This window comes from Brachyistius frenatus, unplaced genomic scaffold, assembly GCF_029030835.1.
Source record: "Brachyistius frenatus isolate BFR_SWC_R1_liver_20210118 unplaced genomic scaffold, ASM2903083v1 Contig_292, whole genome shotgun sequence".
In the NCBI taxonomy this organism is placed as follows: Eukaryota; Metazoa; Chordata; class Actinopteri; family Embiotocidae; genus Brachyistius; species Brachyistius frenatus.
In genome coordinates, this window is record NW_027210891.1 from 55,062 (window position 1) to 76,972 (window position 21,911).

Genomic DNA, 21,911 nt, shown 5'->3' on the forward strand with positions numbered 1-21,911 from the left:
AGAATTTTAAGGATCTTTTTATTTCCCACGTAGAATCTAGTTTAATGTTTCACAGCCACACGAGCCAAAGCACGATGAGTATGAAGATAACCCAGAAGCAATGAATTTCTATTTCAAACCAAAAATGTGTTGACGTGTGGCTCGTTGCCAAACTGGACAGCAGCTGGCGGTGGAGGACACATGAACCTGCTGGATGGAAACAACCAACACACGAGGTGTCTGCAGGGGAAATTAAAACTGCACTCTGAGCTTTGATCGTGCAGCTTTGTGATGCACAGCAACCAAATTATTTGGTTTTTTTTCATAGAACTACAGGACAGACAGGTGGTGACAGTTTACTATCACACACACACGGATGGGAATATAGAGACTGAACAAAGAGGGAAAAGTTTGACTTTCTAAAGATGTTACACGTAAATTTGTGTGTATGAAATAAAAGCTCTCTTTATTGAAGACGGCAGACTGAATGTGGTCACTGAACCCAACAAGTGCTCGTGAATCCCTCAAATGCTCTGCTCCCAGTTTCTAAAAACATGGAGACGGAGGTGATGTCTGTCATTCACCTGTTCAACTGTCAATAGGCTGCAGATGGTGCTAAAAGGGTCCAGAGGAAGACATCTCCCTCTACTGGTCATGCTGGGTATTACAACATATGTGCCCCATCACACATCCTCTTTAGTCAAATTCGTTAGGATGATCTCTGGCAGGACAACATGGACGCACTATGCTGTCCTCCATCTTTGAGGAGCTGCTGTTGGCCCAGTTTACTTCTGAATCACTTTCTTTAAATTAAGTCAGTTTGAACTGTTGGAGTCTGATTCATCAGTTAACAACAGATGGACATTTTTTAGCCATTCAGCATTAAATTCAGATGAGTTTCAGCTGTCAGTGAGCAGGATCTAGGTAGGTAGGTATATACTTTATTAATCCCCAAGGGGAAATTTTTTTCAAATCTAATCTGACCAATAGAAGGCCACAGTGGGAGGTGATGCATTAGAACAGGGTCTTACCTTGGGCAAGCTGGCCTGAGGCGTGGGAGTGGGCGTGGCTTCATCCTTGGTCAAGTCAGGCTGGTCCTGCTTTCTCTTGACCTCGAGGACGAGCTGAGCCAAAGACTTCTGCTGGAAACGGGTCCGTTTGCCGAGAGCACCTGGATGGACCGCATCATGTCAGGTGTTACCTTCAACCAGCTGAGTGTGCAGCTCCTCCTCTGGCATTACCAGTGTGAGTGTGTGTGTGAGTGAGAGAGAGAGTGAGAGAGACAGAGAGTGAGAGAGACAGAGAGAGAGACAGAGAGAGAGAGAGTGAGAGAGACAGAGAGAGAGAGAGAGTGAGAGAGACAGAGAGAGAGAGAGAGAGAGAGTGAGAGAGACAGAGAGAGAGAGAGAGAGAGAGAGAGAGAGAGAGAGAGAGACAGAGAGAGAGAGAGAGAGAGAGAGACAGAGAGAGAGACAGAGAGAGAGACAGAGAGAGAGAGTGAGAGAGAAACAGAGAGCGAGAGAGAGTGAGAGAGAGACAGAAAGAGAGAGAGAGAGAGACAGAGAGAGAGAGACAGAGAGACAGAAAGAGAGTGAGAGAGAGACAGAAAGAGAGAGAGTGAGACAGAGAGAGAGAGAGTGAGAGAGAGACAGAGAGAGAGAGAGTGAGAGAGAGACAGAGCGAGAGTGAGAGTGAGGGAGAGAGAGTGAGAGAAAGAGACAGAGAGAGAGAGCGAGAGTGAGTGAGAGAAAGAGACAGAGAGAGAGTGAGTGAGAGAAAGAGACAGAGAGAGTGAGAGAGAGTGAGAGGAAGAGACAGAGAGAGCGAGACAGAGAGAGCGAGACAGAGAGAGAGTGAGAGAAAGAGACAGAGAGAGCGAGACAGAGTGTGTTCATCCATAAAGGACTCTCATATTAGCATGCAGCTAGCCGAGCTTAGCATGAGAGCCTGGCTGTCTGCAGCTCAGTGGTTACTGAAGGTTGTGTTCAATATGTGCACCAGCAGATGTTTCTCCATCAAATTGGGTTGCAGCGCCATTTTAAGTTGCATTATTATTATTGCAGTTCAATTATTTAATAAATGTGGATCATGACTTGTAAAAACTCCCTAAAACTTGTCCTCCTGCTCTACTCACACTGACCACAACTCAACGACTGGAAGCTGCATTTCCACAACTGCTCGGTGAAGATTTGTTAAACTGTTTTAAAATGCAGTTTTCAGAGTTTTACTGAGGAACGACAGGCAGCGGTCCCACAGCACCAGGTGAGCTTCACCTACCGGTCATGTTGATGTCCAGTCCACAGAGCTGCTGGGCCGTCATCATGTGCTCCCTGGCTGGCTGGTACTCGTAGTAGGTCAGACAGGTGTAGACGCACTCCAGGTGGAAGTGGATGGCCAGGCGTCTCTGATCCGCCAACACAGACTGGCACTGCAGCACTGAGAGCAGAGAAGAACAGCAACCCGATCAGAACATCATGTCTGAAGTGGTTTGAAGACAACCAAAGGACGATCAGCAGGAACACTCGCAGTTTTAAAGGATTCGGCCGACAGGTGGAGAGCTTTGTGTCTTCTGTCTCTTCATGTCGTCCCAGACTGACTCCATGTTGAGTTCAGTTTATCTGTTGATGAACAACTTGTGCTAACCAGTCTGTGGTTTTATATCCAGTCTGTAGTTGTATATCCAGTCTGTGGTTTTATATCCAGTCTGTAGTTTTATATCCAGTCTGTGGTTTTATATCCAGTCTGTAGTTTTATATCCAGTCTGTGGTTTTATATCCAGTCTGTAGTTTTATATCCAGTCTGTGGTTTATATCCAGTCTGTAGTTTTATAACCAGTCTGTAGTTTTATATCCAGTCTGTAGTTTTATATCCAGTCTGTGGTTTTATATCCAGTCTGTAGTTTATATCCAGTCTGTGGTTTATATCCAGTCTGTAGTTTTATATCCAGTCTGTGGTTTATATCCAGTCTGTGGTTTTATAACCAGTCTGTAGTTTTATATACAGTCTGTGGTTTATATCCAGTCTGTAGTTTTATATCCAGTCTGTGGTTTATATCCAGTCTGTAGTTTTATATCCAGTCTGTAGTTTTATATAGTTTTATATCCAGTCTGTGGTTTTATATCCAGTCTGTAGTTTTATATCCAGTCTGTGGTTTATATCCAGTCTGTGGTTTTATAACCAGTCTGTGGTTTATATCCAGTCTGTAGTTTTATATCCAGTCTGTGGTTTATATCCAGTCTGTAGTTTTATATCCAGTCTGCGGTTTTATAACCAGTCTGCGGTTTATATCCAGTCTATAGTTTTATATCCAGTCTGTGGTTTTATATCCAGTCTGTAGTTTTATATCCAATCTGTGGTTTTATATCCAGTCTGTAGTTTATATCCAGTCTGTGGTTTTATATCCAGTCTGTAGTTTTATATCCAGTCTGTGGTTTTATATCCAGTCTGTAGTTTTATATCCAGTCTGTGGTTTTATATCCAGTCTGTGGTTTTATATCCAGTCTGTAGTTTTATATCCAGTCTGTGTTTTATATCCAGTCTGTAGTTTTATATCCAGTCTGTAGTTTTATATCCAGTCTGTAGTTTTATATCCAGTCTGTGGTTTTATATCCAGTCTGTAGTTTATATCCAGTCTGTGGTTTATATCCAGTCTGTAGTTTTATATCCAGTCTGTGGTTTATATCCAGTCTGTGGTTTTATATCCAGTCTGTAGTTTTATATACAGTCTGTGGTTTATATCCAGTCTGTAGTTTTATATCCAGTCTGTGGTTTATATCGTCTGTAGTTTTATATCCAGTCTGTGGTTTATATCCAGTCTGTAGTTTTATATCCAGTCTGTAGTTTTATATAGTTTTATATCCAGTCTGTGGTTTTATATCCAGTCTGTAGTTTTATATCCAGTCTGTGGTTTATATCCAGTCTGTGGTTTTATAACCAGTCTGTGGTTTATATCCAGTCTGTAGTTTTATATCCAGTCTGTGGTTTATATCCAGTCTGTAGTTTTATATCCAGTCTGCGGTTTTATAACCAGTCTGCGGTTTATATCCAGTCTATAGTTTTATATCCAGTCTGTGGTTTTATATCCAGTCTGTAGTTTTATATCCAATCTGTGGTGTTATATCCAGTCTGTAGTTTATATCCAGTCTGTGGTTTTATATCCAGTCTGTAGTTTTATATCCAGTCTCTAGTTTTATATCCAGTCTGTGGTTTATATCCAGTCTGTAGTTTTATATCCAGTCTGTGGTTTTATATCCAGTCTGTAGTTTTATATCGAGTCTGTAGTTTTATATCCAATCTGTGGTTTTATATCCAGTCTGTAGTTTATATCCAGTCTGTGGTTTTATAACCAGTCTGTAGTTTTATATACAGTCTGTGGTTTATATCCAGTCTGTAGTTTTATATCCAGTCTTTGGTTTATATCGTCTGTAGTTTTATATCCAGTCTGTGGTTTATATCCAGTCTGTAGTTTTATATCCAGTCTGTGGTTTATATCGTCTGTAGTTTTATATCCAGTCTGTAGTTTTATATCCAGTCTGTGGTTTATATCCAGTCTGTAGTTTTATATCCAGTCTGTGGTTTTATAACCAGTCTGCGGTTTATATCCAGTCTGTAGTTTTATATCCAGTCTGTGGTTTATATCCAGTCTGTAGTTTTATATCCAGTCTGTGGTTTTATATCCAGTCTGTAGTTTTATATCCAGTCTGTGGTTTATATCCAGTCTGTAGTTTTATAACCAGTCTGTAGTTTTATATCCAGTCTGTAGTTTATATCCAGTCTGTAGTTTTATATCCAATCTGTGGTTTTATATCCAGTCTGTAGTTTATATCCAGTCTGTGGTTTTATATCCAGTCTGTAGTTTTATATCCAATCTGTGGTTTTATATCCAGTCTGTAGTTTATATCCAGTCTGTGGTTTTATATCCAGTCTGTAGTTTTATATAGTTTTATATCCAGTCTGTAGTTTTATATCCAGTCTGTAGTTTTATATCCAGTCTGTGCATCAGACACATTCATCAAGCAGCTTTCAATGTAAACATGCTGTAAAATCTTTGAGGATATCGTACATATTCATTCATACTGAAATTAACAGAGAAAAATAACATGCGTCCCTTTAGAGACGATATCCTACTAAAACCTAACAAACCAGAAATGACCTACAGTTCACTAAGAAACAGTGAAAACACAAAACAAACCTATCAGACAACATATCTCTAATATGTCAGGCTTCAGAAAGAACAAATAATGTATCCTGTAAAGAAAAAAAACATCACATGACTTCTGACCTCTAAAGATTTCCTCACTATCCATCCATCCATCATCTATACCCACTTTATCCTGAGCAGGGTCACAGGGGGGCGGAGTCTATCCCAGCTCACATTGGGTGAAAGCGGGGTTCACCTGGACAGGTCACCAGTCCACCACAGGGACACATAGAGACAGACGGAAACAAAGACCGTTCACGCTCTCATTCACACCTCAGGGACATTTGTAGAACCACCAGTTAACCTGAGGTTCATGTTTCTGGATGGTGGGAGGAAGCTGGAGAACCGAGAGAACCCACGCAGGCACACGGAGAACATGCAGACTCACACAGGAAGGCCGGGATTCAAACCCAGAACCTTTTTACTGTGAGGTGACCATGCTAACCACTGCACCACTGTGATTTTCTCACTGATGAGTAATATTTCCTTCCTCCAAATCAAGTGTCACTGAGTTCATTAAAACACCTGCAGAGAAGTTAAAGCTGAAAACAGCAGACACTCGTGCCGTTTAAGATCAGTTATGAAAATAAGCACTATTCTATGTCGGAGTGGTCAGTGATGATGAATCATACGAAGTCTGTAGTTTATCACCGTTTGTTGATACACTTTGAACGTTTCCAAAACAAGCTCAGCGTTCGAAACCGGGGTGTTTTTAAGTGCAGCATTTCAAACCATATTGGAGAACTGTTGAAATGTGAAGAGTTGTGATGGAGTCGCTGAGGGTACGGACGGATCCACGGCTCTCCAATCAGTGTTCAGCTCAGCTCATCATTAAATGTGTTAAGTTCAAACTGTTAACCGCGTTTGTCCCGCCCCTTCTTCAGTATGATTGGATGACTGCAGCATTTTTGAACTCTCGTTGACCGGAAAAAAAACCGCTGAACGTTCAGCGCATCGTCAGAAAACGATCAGTTCTCAAGAGATGTGAAGACGGTGAATAAGATTCACATATTGTGAAACTAAAACAGACCAAACTGTCATATGGTGTCTGTCCCAAAACGTGCATCTCCTGTTGTTATGCCTCCGTGCTAAACTGATTACATTTGGGGTCAAAGTTCAGTGTTCCATTCTTGTGGACGCAAACTTTGGGAACACTTCGAGGCACTTTATTAGAATTTGGCACAAACGTTGAGTTGAACTCAAGAAGGTAGTGAAGAGATTTTGATGTTCAAAGGTCACGGTCACTGATCTTACATCCATCCACCATTGTGAAGGATACATTGGTGTGAAAAAGTGTTTGCCTCCTTCCTGATTTCCAATTTTTTTGCATGTCTGTCACACTTAAATGTTTCAGATCATCAAACAAATTTAAATATTAGTCAAAGATAACACAAGTAAACACAAAATGCAGTTTTTAAATGAAGGTTTTTATTATTAAGGGAGAAAAACAATCCAAACCCACATGGCCCTGTGTGAAAAAGTGTTTGCCCCTCCTGTTAAAACATAACTTAACTGTGGTTTATCACACCTGAGTTCAATTTCTCTAGCCACACCCAGGCCTGATTACTGACACACCTGTTCTCAATCAAGAAATCACTTCAATAGGACCTGCCTGACAAAGTGAAGTAGACCAGAAGATCCTCAGAAGATAGACATCATGCTGAGATCCAAAGAAATTCAGGAACAAATGAGAAAGAAAGTAATTGAGATCTATCAGCCTGGAAAAGGTTCTAAAGCCATTTCTAAAGCTTTGGGACTCCAGAGAACCACAGTTAGAACCATTATCCACAAATGGAGAAAACATGGAACAGCGGTGAACCTTCCCAGGAGCGGCCGGCCGACCAAAATTACCCCGAGAGAGCAGCGACGACTCATCTGAGAGGTCACAAAAGACCCCACGACAACATCCAAAGAACTGCAGGCCTCACTTGCCTCAGTTAAGGTCAGTGTTCATGACTCCACCAGAAGAAAGAGACTCGGCAGAAATGGCTGCATGGCAGAGTTCCAAGACCAAAACCACCGCTGAGCAAAAAGAACATTAAGGCTCGTCTCATTTTTACCAGAAAACATCTTGATGATCCCCAAGACTTTTGGGAAAATACTCTGTGGACTGACGAGACAAAAGTTGAACTTTTTGGAAGGTGTGTGTCCCGTTACATCTGGTGTAAAAGTAACACCGCATTTCAGAAGAAGAACCTCATACCAACAGTAAAACATGGTGGTGGTGGTGTTATGGTCTGAGGCTGTTTTACTGCTTCAGGACCTGGAAGACTTGCTGTGATAAATGGAACCATGAATTCTACCGTCTACCAAAACATCCTGAAGGAGAACGTCCGGCCGTCTGTCCGTGACCTCAAGCTGAAGTCAACTTGGGTTCTGCAGCAGGACGATGATCCAAAACACACCAGCAAGTCCACCTCTGAATGGATGAAGAAAAACAAAATGAAGACTTTGGAGTGGCCTCGTCAAAGTCCTGACCTGAATCCTATTGAGATGCTGTGGCATGACCTTAAAAAGGAGGTTGGTGCTGGAAAACCCTCCAATGTGTCTGAATTACAACAACAACTCTGTAAAGATGAGTCGGCCAACATTCCTCCACAGCTGGAAAAGACTCATTGGAAGTTATCACAAACGCTTGATTGCAGTTGTTGCTGCTGAGGGTGGTCCAACCAGTTATTAGGTTTAGGGGGAAACACTTTTTCACACAGGGCCATGTGGGTTTGGATTGTTTTTCTCCCTTAATAATAAAAACCTTCATTTAAAAACTGCATTTTGTGTTTACTTGTGTTATCTTTGAATAATATTTAAATTTGTTTGATGATCTGAAACATTTAAGTGACAAACATGCAAAAAAATAAGAAATCAGGAAGAAGGCAAACACTTTTTCACACTACTGTATATCCTTTGAGGGAAGACCCTAAGATTTGGCACAAACGGTCAGTTGGACTCAAAGATGATTTCGGTGGCTGAAGATCAAAGGTCACAATGACCTCAAAACACATTTCTGACAAGTATTCATACACCAATTATGACAAAGTGTCACATGTCAAATACGCTAAAATTATGAAGCGATGACATTTTGTAGCCCAAAGGTCAGAGGTCAACATTAATGTGACATCCAGATATTCTGCAAAACTACTTTTCTGGCCATATGTGGTGCAGAAGGGGAGAAGGGACCATGGGACACTGAACCCGGGACACTGAGCCACCAACTGGTGGGTTGATTATTTAATTCAATTCAACTCAATGAAGCATTCACATTTTAGAAGCACCAAGCACAAACAACCAAGCAAAGAGCCAAGCACCAAGAACCGAGTACCAAGAACCGAGTACCAAGAACCAAGCACCGAGCACCAAGAACCAAGTACCAAGAACCAAGCGCCAAGCACCACGCACCAAGAGCCAAGCAAAGAGCCAAGCGCCAAGAATCTGTAGGTGACACATTACAGTGACAGACTGAACGTGGATGTCATTGTTAATTATGCGTTGCCACAGAGACAGGGATCATCCTCAGCTGGGAGGAGCTTTATAACTCACGATCACAAATCACTTTTTCATCCCATCCAACATTAATGAAGACGTAGCAGAAGGGAGATTTACATGCAACACTTCAGAGTCACCTTCACCTGCAGGACAACAACCATTTAACCTCCTGAAGAAGGAGTGCTTCTGACTAACTGCTGTATTTATCAACAGTTTAACAATATGAATATGGATTCCTTTATTTAGCCACGCGAGCATCATTAGTCAGTTTCACTGTGGTCTGAAATTAAAGTGTCACCAACCGTTGGATAGATGAGCATAAAGTTTAATAATAATGTTGATAATGTAAAATTATACGACCAGTAGCTCCGCCCCAAAGATCTGATTGGTCAACTGAACATTTGGAATAAATCATGATGACATCACATCCTGCTCATCATTAGAAATATCCCTCCACCTCCTCAATGGGAAAATAGAATTAGAGTAGAATTTCATATAATATGTAATATAATGTAGTTTCTACTTGTTATAGTTCTATTAAATGACCCATTTGGTGAAGTCGGGTCTCTTTTGGTCCTTTTTGGTCGCTCCGAGCACCCGTACCGTAACACCACGGATAGTCACGCACTTACAATCCTAGCGGCGGCTAGCTGGACCGGTTTGGTTTGAACACATGACACGGAGCTAAAATGTTAAAAACACATGAGTCCATGGATATCTTTGTTCTTCAGATATCTTTGTTCCTCAGATATCTTTGTTCATCAGATATCTTTGTCCGTCAGATATCTTTGTCCAACAGATATCTTTGTCCGTCAGATATCTTTGTCCAACAGATATCTTTATTCATCAGATATCTTTGTTCATCAGATATCTTTGTTCCAACCAGACTGAGCTGGCTGAGCAGTTTAGTGTTTCTATGTTCTGTATTTATTCAGTTGGAGACTAAATTAGAGTGTGAAGCTTTGTACCAGCCATCTATCTTTAGATATCTATATTTATAGGACTGTTTCTTCTGCTCTGATCCAACAAACATTCAGCTGAGCTACGACATCAGTAGACAGACTGCTTCTTTCTAAACCTTCAAACAGCATAAAGGCTTTCAGGAGTTTGGTCCACGGGGAAATGGCTGCAGCTGAACAAGAGATTCAAAGAAACAGGAAGTTGTCACTTGTAAATGGACGCAGTACGGAGGAGTGGCCAGAGACACAATTAAATCGTGAGCAAGAATTGTTAAATCGAGGCCACGGGATACCAATTCCTTTCCACTAATTACTTAATCATATGCACTAAATAACATTTCATTCCCACATTTTAATTCATTTGTGCACAAGAGATACGTTTATATAGAGACAGCAAAGCACAACAGTCTGTTCACCTGCTTCAACTGTCAGCTGACCAACTATAAAGTCAATAGCATCCTCAAAGTTAGCATATTGCTAACGATATAATCCACAAGCTCCCAATATCATCGTATCATGTATTTTACTGACATTAATCCTTTACATCCCTCCCCTCCATTACAGCTGTACCCTAGTTAACCGAGTTGTTGTTAGCGTAGCCACCACAGCCAGTCTGACTAGTCGATGACATATTTAGTCACCATAAGACCAATACAGACACGATACCATGTATAAATACACTGAGTAAGTAAACAATTGTTATTATCAGAGCATAAGACGTTTTATCGTGGTGTGTTTTCTCTCTATTATCCATCTTCAGATCAAAGATATGTATGTATTCACTGAGGAAAACTAGACCTTATCTCGTCAGATCATATCTCGTGCGCATTAATTAATTAAAACTTTTTTTTTTTTTAAATGTGGGAATGAATTAATTAAAACATGGGAATGAATGTATTAAAGCGTGGGAACTAATTCATAAAAATGTGGGAACTAATTTATTAAAACGTGGGAGCACATTTTAAAAACATGTTTCAGTTTTCTACCTCAGCCAGGTGAAAAAACTGTTTCACAGTATTTCAACATTTGTATTTTTAGCTTTTTGGTATTTTTAAATAGTTTTTAGTTAAAAATTAAAGTTGACTTGGTGAACCTTTTGATTCTGAAAACAGTATTTCATCAGTAGCACAGCAGCTTGGGCAGGACTGCTGGACTAACAGGTGTATGGTGTAATGGTGTTTATGGACCACAGTGAAGTCGCTGCTTCATCCTAATCAGCTGTCTGACAACAGACCGAAACACCTGTGATACCTACAGAACGCCTGCGGCTGTCAATCATCATTCAGTTCATTCAATAACTCTGAAATATCGTCTGTGGACAGACGACCTGTCTGAATAATTTCTAGCTCTGACATCACAAATGTGTAACTTAGACTTTATTAATCCCACAGTGGGGAAATTTAGTCGTCACAGCAGCATGGAATCACAAAAAGGTGCACACAATAAGAAAAAAACTTACAAATACGTATACATAAATAAGATAGAAAAATAATTAACTTAGAAAGAAATAAGAGCAATGAATAAATATACACACACACAGAGGTGTAAAACCTGGTTCTCTACATGTTCTCTGGTTTCCTGCGTCTCCTTCTCACCACAATAAGAGCAGCCGTCTCTCCTGATGTTCATCTGATTCATAAGTTGTCTTCAGTCGGACTAAAATACACAACAATCACTTCTCCTGTTTCTACCTTCAGGTTTAGTAAATATCATCACAGCTGATTAATTTATCTATTTGTATTTCCCCTCTCAGTATTTTGCACGTTCAAGTAGAAACACCCAATATTACATATGCATGCAGACAAACATGCAAAATAGACGTGAGTTAAACTGCACATTTGAAAGAGTCAATCCTCGCTGCACGTCATCAGTAGATCAGCTGGACAGGTTTTTGTTGGTGATGTGGAGTTTGCATGTGATTTTATACACAGAGCTTCAGGGAATCAGACCTTCAGTGTGTATTTTACAGAAAGTGTGTTGTGACTCTGAGCTGATGAAAGTCAGTCGTGACCAGAGAGCAGGAGGAGGCTGAACAACTGAAACCCGGTGACCCGGTTGTGTTTGCGTCACCGTTAAACACCAGCTACACCGTGAACCTGATGATGTCACGCCATTAAAAGACAAACAGACCAAAAGCACACAGTTGTACATGCAGCATTCACGCACCTTTGTCCATGCAGCGCTGCGCCGCGGCGAGCAGCTGTGGAGAACGCGCCTCCAGGATCTGCTGGTGCAGGTTGATGCATCGAAGAGTCCACCAGGGCAGCAGCTGCAGACACACGGACACAAATCAGTCTCAGCGTCCAGCGGCTTCTACTGAGGGAAACCAGGATCCGACAACAGGAGAATGTATGTCTGTTTCAGAAGTGAAGAAACGTTTAACATTTGTATCTTGAAGCTCACCATGTAGCTCACAAACAGTGAGTTGAATCTAAAGAACTGTAATGTTTGTTTTATGTGCAGATAAAGGTAATATATTGTATACTGGGAAATAAAAATGTGCTCCAAAAAAAAAGGGACGCAGCTATTTTTCATTTTTAAGATGTAACATCCACTCATGCTTCTGGGAATAAATAAACACATGAAGTGGTGATCTGGAGGCCTCAGCCTCCGGAGGGCGTCATGGCAACGAGGTGCTCACCGCGCAACAAAAAAAAGCCAACTTCTTCATTTTTGCATCTGATCCGAACAGGAGGCGGCAAGAAGGAGGGAGCATGTCTGGAGGCCATGGTACTGTCCTCAAGTTCTCATCCAGCTCCAACCACAAACCAAGCAAACAGCTTCTTAGTGTGTTAGCACATATCTGATACATGGAGGGTTAATGGTCTGTCTCAACCAATCAATATCCTCCAAAACACACCCAGCTAATTAACTCCCTTTACTCTCATCAGCACTTAAACATATTAACACACCAACTGCTGATGGCCGCTTCACGGCTCTGTGACTTCACTTCCTCTTTAAGAGGCTGCCACTTATAGATGAAGACATTTACCTTCACTTTGACTCATGTTGCCTTCAGGGTTTTACGTGCAGTGCAGATTTGAAGATTGGTTAAAAAACAGGATAATCATGCATCAGGATTTCCAGTCCTGATGCTCCAGATGTTCAGGAGACCCTGAACTGTTGAGCAGCTGGAATCCTCTATCAGGCAAGAATGGGACCACATTTCACTTTCAAAACTCCAGAAACTGGTCTCCTCAGTTCCCAAGCGTTTCCAGAGTGTTGTTAAAAGAAGAGTTGATGCAGCTGAGCTCCCCGTCTCCTGTCCCGTGCAGGGCACCCCGCTGCACACAACCACACTGCATGGTTCTCCTGCCGTCGACCCGTGAGCAGAAACAGGCTCCACGACTCCCTGCAGCCTTCAGCTGGGACTCAGAGCTTCTTATTTTCTGTATTGAGTGTACTTTATAAGACAAAGTGGTTACTTTAGGGCTCTCCTGTCCTGTCGAAGGTCAAAAGGTTCACAAGCTTTCAGCAGCCTCCAAAGGTTTGAATGATGTTCTTCAATTTAGTTGAAACAAATAGTTTGTTTAATGACTGAACGTTGATGAAGATCTGACCAGATTTTAAGACTAATTTAAACATGAATATCCTCACGGATTCCCTTCAAGAAGACATTTAGAAGCTGTGATGGCGACAGAAGGACAGACTCACCTGCAGGCTGTCCATCTCGGAGGAGCACCTGATGAGGATCACTCGGGCTAGCAGGAGGAGGAAGGGGTTGGCCACCAGGCTGTAGACCACCTCCCCATCCAGGAGCAGGCAGGAGTGGAGAGCCTCCACCAGCGTCTGAGGATGGAGATCAGACACAGGTCATCACTACTGAGGAATATCTGGAGGAAATAAAGATCTGAGATCAGCGTCCTTTTCAACACAAATGTTTCATCACAAATCAGACAAACTCATTGTGTACAGATGCTATTCGACCCATGTAATAAACTTACAGGTCAGTCTGAAGGCACCTGAAGGTTCACACCACACAACATCTGTCTTACAGGAGACTTCATGTATTGGAAAGTCCTGCTTATTACACACTGAAACAGTTAAAACACGTCCTGTATAAACCCGCAGACTGGATATAAAACCACAGACTGGATATGAAACCACAGTCTGGATATAAAACCACAGTCTGGATATAAAACTACAGTCTGGATATAAAACTACAGACTGGATATAAAACCACAGACTGGATATGAAACCACAGTCTGGATATAAAACTACAGACTGGATATAAAACCACAGACTGGATATAAAACCACAGACTGGATATGAAACCACAGTCTGGATATAAAACTACAGACTGGATATAAAACTACAGTCTGGATATAAAACCACAGACTGGATATAAAACCACAGACTGGATATGAAACCACAGTCTGGATATGAAACCACAGTCTGGATATAAAACTACAGACTGGATATAAAACCACAGACTGGATATAAAACTACAGTCTGGATATAAAACTACAGTCTGGATATAAACCCACAGACTGGATATAAAACCACAGTCTGGATATAAAACCACAGACTGGATATAAAACTACAGTCTGGATATAAAACTACAGTCTGGATATAAAACCACAGACTGGATATAAAACCACAGACTGGATATAAAACCACAGACTGGATATAAACCCACAGACTGGATATAAACCCGCAGTCTGGATATAAACCCGCAGTCTGGATATAAAACTACAGACTGGATATAAAACTACAGACTGGATATACAACTACAGTCTGGATATAAAACTACAGACTGGATATAAAACCACAGACTGGATATAAAACCACAGACTGGATATAAACCCACAGACTGGATATAAAACCACAGACTGGATATAAACCCGCAGTCTGGATATAAAACTACAGACTGGATATAAAACTACAGACTGGATATAAAACTACAGACTGGATATAAAACTACAGTCTGGATATAAACCCACAGACTGGATAAAAAACCACAGACTGGATATAAAACCACAGACTGGATATGAAACCACAGTCTGGATATAAAACCACAGACTGGATATAAAACCACAGACTGGATATAAAACTACAGTCTGGATATAAAACTACAGTCTGGATATAAACCCACAGACTGGATATAAAACCACAGTCTGGATATAAAACCACAGACTGGATATAAAACTACAGACTGGATATAAAACTACAGTCTGGATATAAAACTACAGTCTGGATATAAAACTACAGTCTGGATATAAAACCACAGACTGGATATAAAACCACAGACTGGATATAAAACCACAGACTGGATATAAAACCACAGACTGGATATAAACCCGCAGTCTGGATATAAAACTACAGACTGGATATAAAACTACAGACTGGATATACAACTACAGTCTGGATATAAAACTACAGACTGGATATAAAACCACAGACTGGATATAAAACTACAGACTGGATATAAAACCCGCAGACTGGATATAAAACCACAGTCTGGATATAAAAGAGTTCGTAGCTTCAGGTCTGTAAAATGGTTCCGATGCAGAAGTGTCTTCAGCTGCAATACCAGCGAGTGCCACTAGAGGTTTACCACTAGATTAGAAAATAAGATTAAAAAATACCTGTTTTTGGGGGCGTGTCTGTTTGATTGACAGGCCTGCGGTGCAGTCAGGTTACAGCTATCGGTGGGCGGGACGTAGTATCGTCAGGTTTCCAATCAGATTGGTCAGATCCGCCACTGGCTCCTCCCCCAGCTCGTCCAAATATGGTCACTTCCTGCTCCAGCTCAAGACACTTCTGCCTCATTTTTGAGACCTGGAAGCTACGAACACTTTTATATCCAGTCTACGTTCAGTACACATGGATCTATGAATATACAAATAGTCCCCGCCTCCATCTCCATCCCACAAGTTGATGTGATTGGTTCCTAAGGTGTGTGATGTATGAAACCCTGTCTGTCTGAATCTGCTGTTGCCGTTCTAAAGAGGAAATGCTGAGTCATGACTGGTTCTTTCTCTCATGGTCCGTCTTCCAGCACATTAAAACCACCACGACGAGACGTCCTACCTGAGAGGACAGCAGCGCCGGGGGCAGCAGATCACCGACGGGGACGGAGACTGGAGGACCGGTCCAGTTACTCTGGACAAACACGTGGAGACATGAGACGGCCAGAACCATCAGCGCCAGCTCCCTGCAGAGGAGGACGAGACACACGGCACATATGAGGACGCTTTCAGGTTTCTTAGTTTCTGACCGATGCTCACACACATTTTAAGAAGGAGACTCTGTTCAGATCTGGAAAACTAGAGGAGGACGAGGACAACGACGACATGGAGGACGACGTGGAGGAGGAAGACGAGGAGGACAAGGAAGAGGAGGACGACGATGATGAGGAGGAGGACGAGGAGGATGAGGATGAAGAGGAGGACGAGGAGGAGGACGGGATATGTGCTGCATATAACATGGACTCAGATAGTCATCCCTGAGAGCCAGGAGGGAGATGTTAAGCTGTCCTTATTAAATATTAATAATTCATGATATAAGAAGTGGAGGCAGCGAACAAAGACTCCTGAGAAGAACTCAGAACACCAAACGACATCATCAGGGAGATGTGGACGTTTAATTATCACGTACGTCACAAACTCAGCTGCACACTTGCATTTATTTTCATTTTATTTCTGGCTGAATTAAAATAATTTGTCCCAAAAACTCAAAGGAGATTTTTGAAAATGTGAAATTAATGTTTGACAGGAGAAAACAGCAGAACTGCTCCTTTACGCTCTTTAAACTTTTCAAGCTGCTCTGATTGTAAAAACATCAACCGGAAACCAAGAAGAAGCTCATGAACACATCACGATTACTCAACTTTAAAAACGTGCTCATTCTTTCAAAGAAGAAATAATAATAATAATAATAAACTGTACTTTCATAGCACTTTTCAGAAGAAAGTCCTTTACGTGGTATTTCCAGGATTAAAGGCAAATAAAATCAGGCAGAAATTACATGGAATCAAATCCCCAACAATAATTCCAGGAGCACAGTAACGATAAAACAGGTGAAGGAAGATGTGTGCTGGGAATTAATGAAAAGATTTCCAGCGGCCGGACATGTCCTCGTGTCCTCGTGTCAGCTGCATGTTGGACCGGCGACGGGTCCATTAACGGCTCAACTCTGCATACGGCGACTTCCTCTATGTTCCAGATTTGGGAGGATTAAATGGGATTATTTCTGATTATAAATCTGAGTGTCATCTGCATATCAGCGGTTCTGCAGTGAATCAGAAGCTTTCATAGTGAAGGACTCGTGGTGAAGTCAATCATCTCTAAATTTGCAAGGCGTTCCGACAGCTGAATGGATGGCGAGCGTCCTTCCTGTCTTACCTGTCGGTCCGGTCATCGTTGGTTCCACCTGTCAGGTACAGCAGGACCCGTCTCTCCAGGTAGGCCTCGATGTCCTCCCCCTCACTGCAGCTGGCGTCTCCGCTGAGCAGATCGGTCACCTGGGGGCTCAGCAGGACCGCCTCATGGTCCCCTTTCATCAAGGAGTCCAGCAGAGACCCGGCTTCTGCAAGAACCACAAGAACCGTGAGTATTTTTGGGCCTCGGTGCCAAACTACCAAACTCTTTTGAAACCTGCCTTCTGATTCGGTACCAAATGCTGACATTTGAGGATGAAATCTCAACAGTGTTTCCCACACAGGTTCTGTTGGTTCTGCTTCATAGGTTCCAACTGGCCTGTTTAACTCCTAGAACCCGATGGAACCCTTTTTCTCCGTTGAGCTGTGCAGCAAGTCCTCATCACAGAGATGTACCACACATCCTATGAAACTTTTCTAAAGTGTCTGTTCCTTCTCTGTGACGAAGCGCTGCAGAGGTAATCGAAGTTGAAGTTGCGTCGTCGTTCCACTCATGAAGTTCTGCCTCCATCTACTCTGAACTGAAGAAATCCAGAAGTCCTGATCTCTGAATATCAAAATAACCAGCAGAAACGAGCCTCTGATGATACCACTCGTTTCTCTGGAGCACTAAGAGTTTTCACATTATCCCGTTTTAAAATCACAGCTGACCTCTGTACAGTCTCCAACGTAGAGCTGACATTACCTCCCACTTTGTAATAATAATAATGATGATGATGATGATGATGATGATAATAATAATAATAACAACATATTAGTGGGCCTACACTACAGCTGAGTTATCAGCACATATCATGTCCTGAGTGTGTTTAATCATGAGCGTTGAGGAAACTGATGTATTAAATTTGGTTTAATTCCCCACACATCCCGACACTCCTGATTGGTCGGATATTGTTTGTAGTCATTTTTAATCTCCATATTCTCATTAAATCAACGAGTGTATCTCCCCACAGATATGGCCCACACCGCTAACGCTGCAGACCAGCACTCTCCTGGGTGATGAAGAGGAGGTTCATTCAGAGATGATGAAAAATGATGATTTCTGGAAGGACGGGGGCGATGACGCAGCCTCAACATCTCCCCGTCGTACATTAGCTTTTTATTTGAGGAGGGAGAGGGGCTCGGCTCATTAGCATTGATTGCTTCATTTTTATTTTATTTTTTTTGGGGGGGGGGCAGCCGCATAACAAATGAAACAATCGAACTTGCCTCCATCGCAGTCGCACTAGAAACAAGGCTGAGTGAGGAAGACGTGTCCGATCGGAGGAACCGGAGCAGATCTGAACCATCATCTTCATGCTGTGGACGTTCAGTCTTCAGATACGTTCCAGCTGACTGCTGCAGCTCAACCGCCGTTAAGACTTTCTCCAACCGCCCGTTAAGACTTTCTCCAACCTCCCGTTAGACTTTCTCCAACCGCCGGTTAGACTTTCTCCAACCGCCGGCTAGACTTTCTCCAACCGCCCGTTAGACTTTCTCCAACCGCCCGTTAAGACTTTCTCCAAACGCCCGTTAGACTTTCTCCAAACGCCCGTTAAGACTTTCTCCAAACTCCCGTTAGACTTTCTCCAAACTCCCGTTAGACTTTCTCCAACCGCCCGTTAAGACTTTCTCCAACCGCCCGTTAAGACTTTCTCCAACCGCCCGTTAGACTTTCTCCAACCGCCCGTTAAGACTTTCTCCAACCGCCGGTCAGACTTTCTCCAACCGCCCGTTAAGACTTTCTCCAAACTCCCGTTAGACTTTCTCCAACCGCCGGTTAGACTTTCTCCAACCGCCCGTTAAGACTTTCTCCAAACTCCCGTTAGACTTTCTCCAACCGCCCGTTAAGACTTTCTCCAAACTCCCGTTAAGACTTTCTCCAAACTCCCGTTAGACTTTCTCCAACCGCCCGTTAAGACTTTCTCCAACCGCCCGTTAGACTTTCTCCAAACTCCCGTTAGACTTTCTCCAAACTCCCGTTAGACTTTCTCCAACCGCCCGTTAAGACTTTCTCCAACCGCCCGTTAGACTTTCTCCAAACTCCCGTTAGACTTTCTCCAACCGCCCGTTAGACTTTCTCCAACCGCCCGTTAAGACTTTCTCCAAACTCCCGTTAAGACTTTCTCCAAACTCCCGTTAGACTTTCTCCAAACTCCCGTTAGACTTTCTCCAAACTCCCGTTAGACTTTCTCCAACCGCCCGTTAGACTTTCTCCAACCGCCCGTTAGACTTTCTCCAACCGCCCGTTAAGACTTTCTCCAACCGCCCGTTAGACTTTCTCCAAACTCCCGTTAAGACTTTCTCCAACCGCCCGTTAGACTTTCTCCAACCGCCCGTTAGACTTTCTCCAAACTCCCGTTAGACTTTCTCCAACCTCCCGTTAGACTTTCTCCAACCGCCCGTTAAGACTTTCTCCAACCGCCCGTTAGACTTTCTCCAAACTCCCGTTAGACTTTCTCCAACCGCCCGTTAAGACTTTCTCCAACCGCCCGTTAGACTTTCTCCAAACTCCCGTTAGACTTTCTCCAACCGCCCGTTAGACTTTCTCCAAACTCCCGTTAGACTTTCTCCAAACTCCCGTTAGACTTTCTCCAACCGCCCGTTAAGACTTTCTCCAACCGCCCGTTAAGACTTTCTCCAACCGCCCGTTAGACTTTCTCCAAACTCCCGTTAGACTTTCTCCAACCGCCCGTTAAGACTTTCTCCAAACTCCCGTTAGACTTTCTCCAAACTCCCGTTAGACTTTCTCCAACCGCCCGTTAAGACTTTCTCCAAACTCCAGACTTTCGTCTGACCTCAAAATCTCCAATACTATATTTTGAAGCAGAACAAAACCACTTCCTCCTCCTAACTTATTCATATCTGTAAACGTGGCTGATGATGCGGTGAAAGTGTGCAGACGTCCAGGTGAGCATCAGTTCCATGTACGGATCAAACAAGCTGTCATTCATGTCTGCACCGCGTCTCGTCCCGTCCCGTCCCGTCTCACTTGGTTCTGACGTTTACAGCCAGAAGGAAACCTTCGGTCAAATTCACTACACATGAAGATTTGAGGTGTCTGAATGATTCTGGGCTGACCGGTCCTGACAGAACCTCCTTCTCATTCTTGTCCGGTGTTGATTGACAGACATCCATATCCAATGAACAGATGACGGATTGACGTGTCGCTGTGAAACTGGGTTGTTGGGTCGGAACTAAAGTTTCCTTCACTTGTCCACAGACGGATTACACTTTAATTAAAGTTCGTCCACTTCCTGCCAACATGAGGCGGACACGAAACCAGCAGCACAGAGGACCGGTCCGACCGGACGCCTCCGGTACCACCGGACTGCTGAGCTGAGCCTCAGTGTCCGGTTCCGGTGCCCCACGAGCAGCTGCTGACACTTGAGTGATGGGAGCACGAGGCGGCTCCACGTGCAGGTGGAGGAAACCAGGACGTCATGCCGGATACACGGTCCCCCCCCCCCCAACACACACACACACACACACACACACACACACACACACACACACACACACACACACACACACACACACACACACACACACACACACACACACACACACACACACACACACACACACACACACACACACACACACACACACACACACACACACACACACACACACACACACACACACACACACACACACACACACACACACACACACACACACACACACACACACACACACACACACACACACACACACACACACACACACACACACACACACACACACACACACACACACACACACACACACACACACACACACACACACACACACACACCGTCTTCATTTCGCTCCACAACACATCGAACCGGTTTAAAGAGAACCGGGAGGAACCGAGCTGCAGCCGATGTCCAATACAAAAGTTGACCTTTTATTTGAACGAACACGAAGCCGCGTGTCAACATGTCAAACCTGTCTGGTCTTCGTTCACCACACATCGGTCTGTTCGGGACGAGGCCTCCTAAAATTGCCCAGAAATTACATGGACTCTGGTTCACTACGAGGACGGCACTGTCGTTGCTAACAGATCAGTTAGCGCCCGCAGCTTTTTTAACCTTCACGTTAAAAGGTAACAGCCAGCCCGGTGTTACCGGAGCTATGAACGGCCCGCCCGGTGTTACCGGAGCTATGAACGGCCCGCCCGGTGTTACCGGAGCTATGAACGGCCCGGTGTCTGACCTGTGGTGCTGAACAGACTCCGCTTCCATCCCGCTGCCTCTGCCGGTGTTAGAAAGCCTCGGAGCACCGGGACCTCCACGTCCAGCGGCATGGCCGGACTAACGCGACGCTGGAGCGGCTGCCTTCAGTCCGGTCGGACGGGGTCCGGACGGGTCCGGTCGGATCAGCTGATTCAAGGAGCCAAAGTGGAAGATCTCAATCAGGAATTCAATGTTTTTCCACCCATGTGGTGCAACTGGCATCAGAGAGCAGCCATGACAGATGCGCGTTGCATTGTGGGAAACGTGAACCAGCCCGAGCTCAGCTGTTTTAACCTGCAGATGGAGGAACCAGCTGTTCTCCTGAACCACTCAAACGGGCTGGACTTCTCTACAACCTGGGACTGTTCTGTTGGAGCTGCATATGTTCTGGTTACAAACTCAGTGACAGAACTTTTTAATGCTATAAAAATAAAACTATTTCATTTGTTCAGCACATTTAGGAATAACTCCTTCATACATGTATGATCGTACATGTATGATCGTACATGTATGATCAGGCTGGCTGGATGTCGGCAGGTGGAGGTAGGACTCCAACCGACCATTAAAACAAGGATTTTCTGCTGCTGCTACCCATGCCATGTGCACCATCACAGATGCTGGCTCTAGAACTGAGCTGATAACAAGCTGGATGGTCCCTCTCCTCTTTAACCTGGAGGTTAATTTGATATCTAGTGGAGGAAATCATG

The 21,911-nt window shown here is 43.4% G+C and overlaps 1 protein-coding gene across 1 annotated transcript in view; it reads right to left on the reverse strand.

The window, feature by feature from the left end:
* Nucleotides 1-21,444, reverse strand: part of ttc27 (tetratricopeptide repeat domain 27) — a 70,293-nt gene extending 48,849 nt beyond the window's left edge. The window contains exons 1-7 of the mRNA XM_069722456.1: nt 21,185-21,444; nt 16,968-17,151; nt 15,655-15,778; nt 13,276-13,410; nt 11,788-11,890; nt 2,257-2,415; nt 1,011-1,150 (exon numbers count right to left, since the gene is read on the reverse strand). Of these exons, the coding sequence (XP_069578557.1) occupies nt 1,011-1,150; nt 2,257-2,415; nt 11,788-11,890; nt 13,276-13,410; nt 15,655-15,778; nt 16,968-17,151; nt 21,185-21,275 (936 nt within the window). The 5' untranslated portion in view covers nt 21,276-21,444. The remainder of the gene's footprint in view (nt 1-1,010; nt 1,151-2,256; nt 2,416-11,787; nt 11,891-13,275; nt 13,411-15,654; nt 15,779-16,967; nt 17,152-21,184) is intronic.
* Nucleotides 21,445-21,911: the final 467 nt, after the last annotated feature.